The 15,338-nt window shown below is 34.4% G+C and overlaps 1 protein-coding gene across 1 annotated transcript; it reads left to right on the forward strand.

Annotated features, from left to right (window-relative positions):
- Positions 1-1,789: 1,789 nt before the first annotated feature.
- Positions 1,790-8,733, forward strand: LOC100925321 (olfactory receptor 7D4-like). The gene is made up of 3 exons (XM_023496817.1): positions 1,790-1,794; positions 7,782-8,241; positions 8,527-8,733. The coding sequence occupies exons 1-3, from the start codon at positions 1,790-1,792 to the stop codon at positions 8,731-8,733; spliced, it is 672 nt and encodes a 223-aa protein (XP_023352585.1).
- Positions 8,734-15,338: the final 6,605 nt, after the last annotated feature.

Consider the following 15,338-nt stretch of genomic DNA (forward strand, 5'->3'; position numbering starts at 1 on the left):
AAAATGGCTTTTCTGCTATTTTCTCTCCTCATCTTAACCATTCTCTTGCTGTAAATTTTCAATTTCATCCTCTAATAAAGAAGTGACAAGATTCTTTTGCTCTTACTAATCCTTACTTAACTCTTACTAACCCTCTGAGAAAAGATGTTTTTCTCTTTCAATGAGAAGTTTCCTTATTCTGGAGAATTTCCAAGCTCCTCTGATCTCTAAATAACTAGAAATGCTAATTTATCTACACAACCTCAAGACTATTTTCATAGTCAGACAATAATTATAGATAGGATTACCTCTTGCTTTCCTCTCTAACTTAAGACATTCTTAACCATTTCTATGTCATGAATCTCTTTATCAGTCTGATAAAACTCATGAACCTCTTCTTAAAATAATGTTTGCTATCAGCATTTGTAGTTGAAGTAAATATTAACTTTTAATTAGTTCTTAATGAAATTAAATATCTAATTTCACCTAATTTGTGTTCATAGGCCATAGAGTTTCTTGGCAAAGATACTCATGATTTGTCATTTTCTCTTTCAAGAATTAAGGCAAATAGAAGTAAAGGATCACACTGCTAGCTATTAAGTTTCTGAAGCTACATTTGAACTCAAATCTTCCTGCCTCCAGCTCCAGTATTCTATTCATTGATTCACTTAGCTGCCTACTAACTCTTCACAAAACATGAAGTATCACTTTTCTGAGAATTTCTTCTTAAAGCTTCATTTCTGATTTGTTATATATTTTTTTGTCATATTATATATTGTTATCAAATGAAGATCTGCTTTCTCTTCCTCTCACTTTCTTCCACTGCAAAATCCCCAAACAAAGATGGATAGTTAAATGGAAAAAAAAATTACCGTTATTTCTCAATGTGATGTGTTCATCTCCTTTCTATCAGTAGGCAACTGACCTGTTTAAATCATGATTCCTTTGGAATCAGGGTTGGTTTTCTAATTGAATTTATGAATTTATAATTGCAACTGTGGATTTCTAAGGTTTTAAAAATAATTATCTTTATAGTATTGCTGTTTTTCTATAGATTGTTCTGCCGGTTCTGGTGATATAACTTTGCATCAGTCAATGCAAATGATCCCAGGTTTCTCTAAAACCATTGCCTTTAATATTTTTATAATACAATCCATTAAATCTTTCATCACATTCACGTACCATTTTTGTTCAATCATTTCCCAGTATATGGTCACCTTTTCTGTCTTCAATTTTTTGGTGGTCACTACTTACAAAATTAGTATAAATATTTATGCATATAGATAATTTTTCTCTTTCATTGGCCTCTTTGAGATATAGAATTTGTGGTATCACTTTGTCAAAGGGTATAGATATATTTTATTGACTTTTTGGTAAATTCTTAAACTACTTTACAGAATGACTGGATCAGTTCATAACTCCATTACCATTGCTTTTTTCTCTATAGAGCCCCAACATGTGTCATTTTATTTTTAAAAACCTTTGCCAATCTAATTATTGAAAGTTAAAAAGTTGAATAGTTTCAATCTGCAATCCTCTAATTGTTGGTGATTTGGAGCTTTTCATTTCATATGACTATTGAGGAAGACTATTGAGGAATTGGATTTCATCCTCTGAAAGACCTGATCATGTCTTTTGACCATTTATCACTTGAGTAATGACTTCCAATTAAAGGCGATTGAGATATTTGTCCTAGAGAAGAGAAGCATTTAGTTGGACATGACAGGTGTCCTTATGTGTTAGAAATGATTTAATATGAAAGAGTGATTGCATTTGTTTTTCTGGGCTCCAGAAGATGCAATGAGGAACAATGAGGTAAATCCACAAGGAGGCCAATTTGGGTTCAGCAGAAGCAAAAACATTCTTGCAATTAAAACACTAAAATAGTAGAATTGGATACCCTGAGATTCAATGGATTCTATATTGAGAATGTAGCAAATGATTCCAATTGGACTTAAGAGCTTCTGAAGCACTTTCCTGATCTCCAGGCTTTGTTAACTTCATATGTTATCCTAAAATGCATTTATTGTCAGGAAAATTTCTGACAAAGTTTCTTCCCCATAGAGAGTTCAGTTGTTCAGAAATAGGAAATGCAATTATATGATTTTTCTAATGAAGAGTTTGGGGAATTGAACCTCTGAGGAACTAGAAATTTCAAATATTGTTCCTCTTCTTGCACAGGACCAGATACAAGCTGTCTCAGGCCAGGAGGGAGTCTCCTTGTAATTCACAGAGATGTCAGTCCAAATGCTTGAACCTTTCCATTGCTAGGACCAAAAGTATCTGCTTTCTTGTCCTTCACTCCAAGAAATCAGCCAAACCTGTCCCATTGTTTGTGCTCAGTAAATCACTGATGATAGGAAGTATTGGAAAGGGAGCGAGGAAAAGAAGTGGGAAGGGAAGAAAGAAGCAACCTGTTGATTATCCCAAGCTTAACATAACTCAGATCAAAAATCCAGAGGAAGAAAATCTCACCTACTTCAGAGATTACTTGAAAGCCCTGAATTATGTCTAGAACGTTAAAGAAAGGCCCAAGATAAATCCTATTTGCTTAAGCATGTTCTGTTTCCATCCTTGCCAATAAGACCTTGGTCTAATTATTTGAGTTCTTGGGCTCTTACCCATAAAATGGGTATCAAAAATTCCTTATTGACTTCATGATTCTTTTTGTGAGTGAAATGAAATAATCTTTGTGGATTTTTTAGTGAACTTAAATATTTTCAAAAAGACAAACTTTTATTTTTGTCACAATAGCAGAGATATGAGTTTGTTGTGGTTCAGTCCACCTCAATCAAGTATAATTCAAACACCTGGGAAAATCTTTAGCCAGAGGTAAGTCTCAGATGCACCAATGGGAAACCTAATAAATATAGAAAGGTTATCCTCTTAGTCCCCAGATAAAGGGCACTGTATTATGGTAAGCCCCTTTTTCATAAAAATGGTAAATTACTCCTGTTGCTTCTACAGATCTCTGAAAGATTTTTATTTAAGCTGAGGTTATGACTCAAAGTACAAATTACAGGATCAGGGAGTGTGGGTGAAGGCATGGGAGGTGATGGAAAAACTTTATACCCTAATAACAGATGGCTAGGATAAAATCATTTCTTATGATCAAAAAGTTAAAGAGTTTTCAGAAGATGGGCTAGAATTCCCAGGTAGAGCATCAGGGGCAAATACACATAACGAAATAGGGAGAGACTCTATAGTATTTGGAGTATAGTCTATCCATGTGCCAAGATATCTGTTTCTCCCTTCTGGAGACATTATTATATGATGCATGAAAGATCACTGTAATATGAAGAGTTCAAATTGCACATTCCTTAGATATGCTTAAATACTACAGGAGCAGTTTTCTGTGACTCATATGTGACTTTCTATGGTCTTCTCTCTAGTATCCTAATACAATTTTATTGATTTTGTCATCTGTGTCATCTTGTCCCACTTGTTTCTTCTTCTTCTCTCTTTCTCCTTCTGATAAGACCAGATCATCTGAAATTCTGATTTATTTCTTCTGATTCTATTATATTCCTCTCCATCTCTCCTTCCTTTCTACCATCCATTGCTGTCCACAGTCCTCTATTTTGCCAAGCTATAAGCCACAATAATTGGCTTATGAAAAATAACCAGTATTTCAGTATCAGTAATCCAGGAAGTGTCTAGGACCATGTTTTTGTGGTATATAGCGCAATTATATTGTGAACTAAAGACTATGATCAACTCTCTGTTAGTGAGTACACTGTCTGCCTCTAAGGATGTGAGAATGTTTGGTATAAAGGAAGAGAGACAGAGAAAGGAGTCAGAAAAGGGTAAAAGGGATTCAAGCAATAGGTAAGATTAGATGTGTATATTATGATAGGGGGAGAAAAATGCATTCAAATATTTGAAAGACTGTTATGAAAAAGATTAGATTTGTTTTACTTGACCTCAGAGAGCACAACTATGAATAATGTATGCAAATAGCAAAAAAAAAATCAACTAGATAGCAGAAAAACCTTCCTAATAATTATAGTATTGGGACATTAAAAGAAACACAGGCAGACATTACATCATGCCTAGGAGAAATTTCATGAGAATTGCATGAAGAGCATAAAAAGACCTTTAGGAAAATGACTTACCCAAGCTGTGCTATCCCTTTTTAATAAACACTTTCTAAATTTGATTCCACTTTTCCCTGGATGATAATTGTTGGGGTTTTTCCAAACAGTTATTTTATAGAAACTGGTTATAGTATTCAGTCTCATTAAATACCCTTTTTAGAAACTAGTGAAATCTGTCTAATTGATATAAACTCAAAATAAATAGAGCATTAACACAGTGGAAGTTTATAGGTATTTACTTATGAGAGTACTATCTCCAAACACCTTGGGGCACCCACCTAGAAACTTGAGAGAAAAGATAATCTTTGTGTTCTAGGAACCCAACTTGCTGGTCTGAGAATGTTAGAGTACTCCTTTAGAGTATATTCTACATAAGTGAAAAAGACTCAAGTTTAGAAGAGGGTAATCTAAGTATGAATCTGCAAAGTCTGGACATGGCAACCATTCTGGTTGATTCTTTTCTCTTACTTACATTAACTCCAAGGTCTAATCTTGCTACTACGATCCATACCATGAACTCCAATTGAGCAATATATATTAATTTTCTTCATCTCTCAAGGTATTCTCTTTTTTTGACTTCAAATTATTTTCCTACAATAGATATATTCTCTGCTCCAACTTCTCCTGGAGTGGTAGCTATCTTTAGTCATTTGGAGGTCTAGTTTTTCCTTAGCCTACGAAGAACATGGCAAAAAGACAAATTTGGATTTGATCTCAGAAAACAAACAAACCCATAAACAAACTTCTTAATGAATAAAACTTTTCAAATGAGGAATGGGATCCATCAGGAGAAGTTGGGTTCCTGTTCATGGAGGATCTTCATATAACAGCTAGATGATGACTTTTCATCTGTAAAATTACCTTCCATCATCCTCCCAGGTGTGCTTCTAACTCAAGATTTCATAATCATAACTCAATGTCCAAGGCCTTCTCCAAATATTAAACTCACATGCCATTCTTCTTTTCCCTTTGGGGAGTTCCTTCAGGGAACTCCCTATATTGCAAGAGCTCTGGTGTGTTGTTCTTTGTTCTCTTCCCATCTGTGTCTCTGAATCTCTAGACTCTGTCACTATGCTCTTGTACTGGTACCTTTCTTTCTTCCTACCTCACCCTTTTTTGTATCCTTAGCACTTAGCACAGTCTTATACATAATACATTTTTAATAACTGCATACTGTCTGCCTAGTCATGTAAGAAGAGCCAAGTATGTGATTTTTACAGCCATATCACCTTTTTCATGGATCATTTAGGGAAAATTCTTATATAGAATTAGATTGGACTAAATGACTTCTGGGGTCTATTTTAATTCTGAGGATAAATGCTTCTAGAATCCTCAGAGGGAATAACCTTCTAGAAATTCTGCCTCTTTTACTCAGGTTATTTTTGACATTTCTAGCTAATATAAGAAACACATAAAATGTCCCTGTCATTGTTTGAGATTAACTTTTCTATTAAGTCTTAGATGGAGAACTAAGTTCATTCCCTCTAGAAACAACTTCCCAGACTGAATAGTCCCATTTCTTCCATCTATCTTTTGTCCACAACATTGTTAGTGTGGGCCACATGCTATAGTGAGATTTTTTTTTCTTTTTAAACCAGAAGACCTTAGGATAGGAAGTTAAAACATACTAGTTGGAATAGATATTACAGTCTACTCTAGAGTATCAGAATGTTGAGGAGTTCTAGAATATGTGTCAGAACCTGAAGAACTTTTCAAAGCTGATGAAAGAGGATCTCAGAGAGGTGCCATTTCATATATATGGTCCTCAGACCTCTCAGGTGAGCCTCAGCAACAAAAGCTCACCAAAAACTGGCAGGTTGACTCCGTCACTACTAGCTATGTGTAGCTTCAGCATATACGAAAAGGGAAAACACACAAGCCTACAGATTCTCCTCTCATACAAGACTATAATTCATTTTAAATGATCTAAGAGTTTCTAGTAGACAGTAAACTCATTATAAGTCAACAGTAATAGGGCAGATAAAATAACCTGAATAAAGTTTATACTACATTAAAGGAGGCATAGCTTCCACAAAGGAGGTGATTAGCCCATTGTCTTCATCTGAAATTTTGTGTTTACTTTTGAGTACCACAATTTAGAAAGGGCATTAACAATCTGGAAAGGATGCAAGGGAAAATAGCCAGAATAATGAAAGACCTATGAAGATTAGCTGAAGGAAATTGAGTTACTTGGCCAAAAAGGAAGAAAACATGAGATAACTGTCTGAACAACTGAAGATAACTGAAGATGACTTTCTTCACATTTTTAAAGGAACATTACGGGGGAGAGAAATAGCATCTGTTCTCTAAGGACTCAGAGGGTAGAGTGAAGGATCCAATAGAACTTGAAAATTGGTGTATTTTTGCTTAATAGAAACAGAAGTGAGAGCAAACATGGAATAGGCTCTTTAATGAAACTAAGAGGTTTTCTTTTCATGGTGGTATTCAAGGAAAGGGTAGGTGCCCTTTTGCCAGGTATACTATACAGTGGATTTTTACATGTGGTATAGTTTTATACTATACATCCTATGGGATCCTTTCCATTTTTATGAGAATTTATGATTACAATTTAAAAATCAGTGATCTAACCCTTTTTTCATACCAGCTCACTACACACACACACACACACACACACACACACACAAAATCATTTTATTCATATTTTATGAATCAGTTCTTTCTCTGGGAGCAAAAGTATCTTCCTTCATGTGCTTCTTGTTTTTAAACTGGGTATTTAATAGCGTCAAAATGACTTAGTCTCTCAAAGGTGTCATAAAACAATATTGCTGTTATTATATACAATGGTCTCTTAGTTCTACTTATTTCATTTTTCATCATTTCATGTAAATTTTCCCATGTTTTTCTGAGAACAATGAAATCATCATTTATTATTGTCCAGTGATAATATATCATGTTGATATATACCACGACTTATTGAGGCATTCCCTAATTAATGTGCATGCCCCAAATTTCTGGTTCTTTGTCACTACAATTAGAGCTGTTATAAATACTTTAGAAAATGTAGATTATTTCCTTTTTCTCTAATTCTTTTTGGAAAGAGTCCTAGTATTACTATAGACTGGTCAAAACATATAGGCAGTTTAATAACTTTTGGCCTTATACCTTATTGTTTTGCAAAATGGTTGGGCCAGTTCATGGTTCCACCAACAATGAATTAGTGTTCCAATTTTCCACATGTACTCTATTATTTGTCTCTTTGCCTTTCACTCATTTTAGCCTATCTGATTTTTCAAGGCTATTTAATTTGTTATATAATCAATAATGATTTAAAGCATTTTTCATATTACTATAAGTTATTTTGATTTCTTCATTGAAAAAAAATGCCTTTTTGCATCTTTTAACCACTTAATCAACTGAGGAATGGCATTCCTTTCTTTATCTTAATGCTCAATGGTTATTGATTCTTTGAGCAAATTTGAAATGTTTTTAAGTTGTTCATTATGAAATGTGATTGTTTTTGTTTGAAGGGCTGTATAAACTAGAAAAAACTATAGATATTTTTACGTTCACAGACTTAATCTTGTGTAGAGGTTGCATGTAGAAATGAGAATTGTCCAAAAAGATATTAAGTGGCAGATTCAGGGAAGAAAATAAGAAATTCTAAATCAAAATTTTATGTTCTTTCCATTTCACATAAAAGGATAATTGCATTTTCATGTCCTTCTTATTTCTCTTTCTCAGCAGAAAAATCAACCAAATAGTCCCAGAAAACCAAACACAATTCAATGAATTTATCCTTCTGCGATTTTCTGAGAAACCAGAGCAGCAGGGGCCCCTCTTTGGGCTTTTTTTGGGCATATACTTGGTCACAGTAGTTGGAAACTTGCTCATAATGTTGGCTATTACCTTTGACTCTCACCTCCATACCCCTATGTACTTCTTCCTTTCCAACTTGTCCTTTGTGGATTTCTGTATGGTATCTACCACAGTCCCCAAGATGTTAGTGAGCATCTTGACAGAAAACAAGGCCATCTCCTATGTTGACTGTCTTGTCCAGATGTACTTCTTTATGGCTTTTGCTGCTTTGGACAATTTCCTCCTTGCTGCAATGGCCTATGATCGTTTTGTGGCTATCTGTCACCCTCTACGCTATACAGTTATAATGAATCCTAGGCTGTGTGGCCTGCTGGTGCTGCTTTCCTGGATAATAAGCATTCTAAATACTCTTCTTCTCATTCTGAATGTAAAACAACTCTCCTTCTGCACAGACCAGGAAATCCAGCACTTCTTTTGTGATCTTTCTGAGGTTCTGAAACTCTCTTGTTCTGATACTTTTATCACTTATGTCTTGCTATATTTTGCTGCTGGATTACTGGGTATGATACCCTTCGCAGGGATCCTTTTCTCTTATGCTCAGATCTTTTCTTCCATTTTGAAAGTCCCATCTCCCCAAGGTAAATATAAAGCCTTTTCTACTTGTGGATCTCACCTCTCTGTTGTTTCCTTATTCTATGGCACAGGGTTTGGAGTATATTTGTGCTCCTTAGTTACTCACTCTTCCTGGAAGAAAACAGTTGCTTCTGCAATGTATGCTGTGATAACCCCCCTGTTAAACCCCTTTATCTATACACTAAGGAATAAGGACATTAAAAATGCCCTTAGGAAACTCATTAGCAGAATATCTTCCTTTGAGTGATGAGGCTGGCTAAGGGTCTTTGAATGAGACACTGGTACTTTGAGGGAAAATGTTGGGAGGTAGAAATCTTGGACTTTTCATTTCTCTCCCCACTCAAATCTTTCCCCATTTACCCATTAAAAGTGTTTTCTTCTAAAGTATAAGTTTCACTGTCATCCTTCCCCTGCTGAATAATAGTGACTCCCTATTGCCTCTAGGACCTAATACAAAACCCACCATTTGGTATTAAATCTCTTCATAACCTAGCCACTTTAAATCTTTTCAGTAATATCTTATTTCCAGCATGTATTCTTGGTTCCAGTGGCAAAAGCCTTTCTGCTGTTCCTTGAGCAAGACTGTTCCCTATGTCTGAAAAGCTCTCTGCTCAACTCCACCTACCAGTTTCTTTTGCTTCTTTTAAGTCCTAAGTTAAAAAAAAAACCACACATACAAAACAAAAAAAACAACCCAACTTTTACTGGAGGCATTTCCCAACCCCTCTTAATTCTAGGCCCTTGGCTTTGTTAATGATTTATTAGTCATTTTAATGTTTATTTACCTAATTTATTAATTATTAGTCTATGGAACATTATTAACTATATATATATAGTTTGTTTGTTTGTGTATATTTGCCTGTTGTCTCCCCCATTAGATTGTTAATTCTTGAGGTCAAAGGATTATCTTTTGCCTTATTTTGTGCCTCTAGTATTCAGCATTATGACTGATATATAATAGGGGTTTAATAAATATTTATTACTCATTCTCACAACTCATATTTTTCTGATTCTCTCTGCTTTTATTGACTATAATAAACATTGATCTTTACTCTTATAATTTCATGTCCTGAAGTTTCTACCAGGATATCTGGTTATATGTATCCTGCTCCCTCATGATATTTTCTAGCTGAATATCAAGTGACAAATCCAGATTTTAACCTTCAATTTACCATTTATAAGTTACATATCATTGGCCACATTACCTAATATCTTTATCTCTCAATATCTTCATTTTTACAGTGGAAATTGGTAGACTTATTCTGATTATCTAACTTTTTTGTACATTCAATCAAATATAGCATATTAAAGTACTTTATAAACTTTGAAATACTATGTAGTGTAATGTTTTCTGGTAGTTTTCTTGTGGTCTCTGAGTTCTTGGGAGCAGCCTTCATTTCAGTTCAGTAATCATTACAATAACAGCCACATGATAAAGTCCAAATCCTTTATTATCTCTTTCAAAGTCTTGTCTCCTTTCCTCATGCCCGGTTAGCTTTCTTAAAGGCCTATCTCCCTCCTTGGTTCTGAGAGCTTGAGCTCCTGCCTGTCTTCTGGGGCTTCTGAATTTCCCAAATAAATCCTGGCTAAGGCTCTTAGCTTATGTGCTCTACACTGAGTATAAGCCAATTACTAGGAAACCATTATTTGTTGTAAGATTAAATCAATCATATTGATCCATGCTAAACTAGATGACTATTGTCTCTATCAATTCCACTGACTTACCTCCTTGTTTCAAGTTCAGAGTTCTGGCCCACAACAATATAGCTTTAAGAAAAGAAGAAAAAAATAGAGAAATTCAATATGGGATTTCATTACAGGAAATGTAGATGCCAACTCCTCCATGCCTAAGCAGATGGCTATTATGAATTCCTATGGTTTAAAAAAAAATCATCCCCATGGCCAAAGTTGTTAAGATTAACTTCTCTATGCTATGCCTGTTACTAAAGGGCAAGTCTTTTTGTTTAGTTGATCCTAGAAGAACCAGAGCTCTGATAACATACTCTTTGAGAAACTAAGATCGACTTGGAGAAAGTAAGGTGCCAGTGAAATAATAAATGTGCACATCCATCCAAAAAACAGTTGCTGCCATAATCCTCTTTGTTTTCATCACATTCACACATTGGTTTGACCACGTCACAATTTGTTTTTACTGTGCCTCACTGGCTCTCTATTAGAGTAAGAATAAAAATGTCATCTTCTCTGACATTTAAAATCCTTCATAATCTAATTCCAACATATATCACTGGCTTAATTTTACATCTGTGTCCAATATGCATTGTACTCCAGTCAAATTCACCTTCTTTTGTAGCAGTGTTCCCATATTTCCCTTTAGCTTTATTACACAGATTGTTTCCCATGCATGGAATAGAGGTGAGCCCATATTCACCTTTGTATCTTGGATTTCCTCACTCCATTCGTGGCTATATTTGAATGTTAACTTCAACAAGAACACCTAGTTTACTCAGTTATTAGTAATACCTCTTTACCCAACAAAATTACTGCATATCTCATTTTTCTTCTTTGTGTACATCTTGAATTTTCCCTGTCATAATTGAATATTACCTCTTAGAGAGTCGAGACTGTTTCATAATTTCTTTTGCATACAAAACATAAAACTCCAAATCTGGCACATTGTAGGCAATTAAAAAGTACCTGATATGAATTGACTTAATCTTGGCCCTCTCTTTCTCTCATGCATCCCCAAATCAGAGAAGAGACCTTAAATGTCTTCTACTCCAACTTCTTAAATCATGAAATAATAATTTCTGTATCTAAAATGCCCCTGAAAAGTGATCTTTCATCTTTGGCTTAAATTCTTTAATGATGAGAAAAATAATTAGATTGCGTTAAAATCTACAACACTGAAATGCCAACAATACTCACATTATCCTCAGTGGAAAACAAAAGGGAGGGAGGGAAAGGATATGCCTATATGTGTTCACAAAGATTGAGAGGACAAAAATTGTCACAATAAAAGAGCAGAAATTAAATTATTCAGAAGTTCATATAGATAAGAAAATGTAAGACTATGATTACATTTGTATAAAATATTGCTCACTTCTTCAGGGAGGAGTGAGATGAAAGAGATGAAAGGAATAAATCATAAAGCTCAAAACTTTAAAAAATATTTTAAATGATTGTAATAAGGGAAAATAAAACCTATGTCATATTACATTATTTATATTTTTTAAAAAGAAAAAATAACACTCATCACAGGAGCAATTGGAGAATGACTGAATTAATTGGGATATATGATTTTAAAGCAATACTATTGCTCAATAAAGAATGATGAATTCAATGATCTTAGGGAAATGAAAAGACTTGCATGAAATAATAAAGAGCTTAATAAGCAGAATCTAGAAACCTATACAGTAATAGCAATATCCTTTTAAGAATAAGTGTGAGTGATTAAGTTATTTTGAATATTATAAATATCCAAATTAACTATAAGACATATGAAAAAGATGCTATTTGCAAAGAAAAACTGATAGAAATATTCATAGAATAATTTCATGTACACATGCTCATACATATACAAGTTTATATATATATGTTTCTAATGGTAACCATCTTAAGAGTAGAATGGAGTAATGATAGTAAAAAAGAATTTTACAGAATAATTTTATTGTATATTTGAAAAGTATAGTAAGTTGTGCACAGTAATTTGTAGTTTTATGTAGCCATCTTTTTTATTGCACCATGCCATAGAAATTCTTGTTCCATTTCTTAAATATATCTTAGTACAATTAAAAAATAAAAAGGAAAAATTTAAACGTGTTGAAAGGATTAAGGAATCCAAAATTTCTGCCTCTCAATATTTTCCCTAGAAAAACCAGAGTACTATTCCAAGCACCTGGGTCCAGCCTTCCTCACTGAGAGATGGTCATTCTGCCAAATGCACCTCCTAAGGGCGTCTTTAAGTCTTTATTTTTTAGTATATGGATAAAGTTCAATATGGGGGTAATCACAGCATACATTGCTGAAGCAACTATGCTCTTCCAGAAAAGGTGGGTAGTTGAGGAGCTCAAATATACTGAAAAACTATGCCATAGAATATGTAAACAACAGAGAGAGAAGTCTACAGGAGAAAAGACTTTGTACTGATCTGAGCACATGGGACTTTTCAAAATGGAAGATCATGCAAAATGGATCCCTATGAGGGGGATAATACCCATCAGCCCAGTAGCAAAATATAATAAGACATAATTGATGAGAATGTCAGAAAAAAAGTTTTAGAACCTCAGCAAGTTCACAAAAGAAGTGTGTAATTTCTAAGTTTTTAAAGAAAGAGGGCCATGTTACCATCAGTCTGTGAAGAAGGAAATATAGAAGGCTTATTTTCCAGGAAAGCAGCACCATCAAGCTACAGACTAAAGTTCATGATGGGTATATAGCATAGAGAATGACAGATATTTGCAAAACAACCATAGACTATTGCAGTGGGGACAAAATTGTTCAAAGCCACAAAAATCATAAAGAATTAGCTCTGGCAGTTTGATTAGTATAGCACTAAATAAATAAATTAGTTTAGGTAGTATTATGATTTTTATTATATTTGATGGGACTATCCATGAGCACTTGATATTTTTCCATTTGTTTATATCTGACTTTGTGTGGAAAGTGTTTATAGTGGTGTTCATATAGTTCCTGACTTTGCTTTGGCAGGTGGACTCCCAGATATTTTATATTATCAACAGTAATTTGAAATGGAATTTCTTTACTATTAGCAAAGTAATAGCTATTACAAACTGGGGAAAAAGAATTTTCCTTAAAAAAAAAAAGATATACTTCTGGCAAGACACTCAAGGAGATGGCCTTGTTTCCTATCAAGATGCTAATAACATCTTGGGGACTGTGACAGCTGCCACACAGAGATTTAGAAAGGATAAGTTGGAAAGTAAGACGTAAATGGGGTGTGCAGGTAAGATTTAGAACTGATGGCCTATATCATGACCATGATGATCAAGCATATGCCCAAGCATAAACCAAAGAGGAGTCCCGCAGTTTTGGTTCTTCAGAAAATCCCAGCTGGATAAATTCAGTGAATTGAATTTGGTTTTCTTGGAACTCTGGGATTGATTTTTCTGTTTTCAAAAGAGATTTTAGAAGAGCATGACTCAAAACTATACTTATCCTTGTGTATAAAATGGAAATAATACCACATTCTGACTTAAGATTTCTTAGTTATTTCTCTGACTCTGCCAGTTATTACTTTTGTGAACTAGGACAAGTCACTATTGCATACTTCATATGTATCTATCTATCGATCTACCTAGATCTAGATATATAGATATCTGTGTATATATATTCCACAGATACTGTGAATTCCTCATTTCCAAAATTGAATTCATGATGGTATTGTTTCCCCCTTTTCTGAATCTTCCCATTTTTCTTTAAAACATCATCCTCTACATTGTTGATGGAATTGTGAATACATCCAGCTATTCTGGAGAGCAATTTGGAATTATGCTCAAAAAGTTATTAAACTGTGCATTCCCTTTATTCCAGCAGTTTTTCTACTGGGCTTATACCCCAAAGAGATAATAAAGAAGGGAAAGGGACCTGTATGTGCCAAAATGTTTGTGGTGGCCCTGTTTGTAGTGGCTAGAAACTGGAAAAATGAATGGATGCTCACCAATTGGAGAATGGTTGTGTAAATTATGATATATGAATGTTATGGAATATTATTGTTCTGTAAGAAATGACCAGCAAAATGAATACAGAGAGGATTGGTGAGACTTACATGAACTGATGCTAAGTGAAATGAGCAGAACCAGGAGATCATTATATACCTCAACAACGATACTGTATGAAGATATATTCTGATGGAAGTGGATTTCTTCGACAAAGAGACCTAACTCAGTCTCAATTGATCAAGGATGGACAGAAGCAGCTACACCCAAAGAAAGAACACTGGGAAATGAATGTAAACTGCTTCCATTTTTTTTTCTTCCCAGGTTATTTTTACCTTCTGAATCCAATTCTTCCTGTGCAACAAGAGAACTGTTTGGTTCTGCACACATATATTGTATCTAGGATACACTGTGACATATTTAACTTGTATATGATTGCTTGCCATCTGGGGGAGGGGGTGAAGAAGGGAAGGAGGGGAAAAGTTGAAACAGAAGTGAGTGCAAGGGATAATGTTGTAAAAAAAAATTACCCAGGCATGGGCTCTGTCAATAAAAAGTTATAATTAAAAAAAAATCATCCTCATTACAGCCTCAGAAGCTCACAATTATTTTAGATTAACAACTCTGCTCATCCTAACATAGGTACTTCTTTTCCAGATCTTGATATTTCCATCTCCACAGATACCTTGCATTCATTCACTCCTTCTTATTCTTACAACCACCACTAAAGTTTATGATCTCTTAAAATTTTTCTCTTCTAAACTTTATAGCCTCTTAACAAATTTATTACAATGCTCTCTTATTTCTTCCCTTGTCTCAAATATCTTCCCTTCCATGAATCCTCCATATATCTGTTGAAGTGATTTCCCTTAGGTACAAATCTTACCATGTCAATCTAAGTCATTAAACTCCTTCAGCTCCTTTTTTTTTCTAGGGAAAATTTTAAACTCCCATTTTAGTTTTTAAAATCTTCAAGTCTTGAGTCCTCATTTATCTTTTCAGTTTAATTATGAATTACTCCAATTCCTGCATGTGATGCTTTTGCCAGAGTGTGCCTAAGACATAACACTGCCTTATACAATTCCCCCTGCCAGGAATGCACTCCTTTCTCACCTCCCACTCATAGGAGTTCCTTACCTCTTGCAAGATGAATTCATACAGAACCTTCTACAAGAAACTTTTTCTGATGCCTCCTGAATTCTACTACCCTCCCTTT

The sequence above is a fragment of the Sarcophilus harrisii genome, chromosome 1, assembly GCF_902635505.1.
Source record: "Sarcophilus harrisii chromosome 1, mSarHar1.11, whole genome shotgun sequence".
Lineage (NCBI taxonomy): Eukaryota > Metazoa > Chordata > Mammalia > Dasyuromorphia > Dasyuridae > Sarcophilus > Sarcophilus harrisii.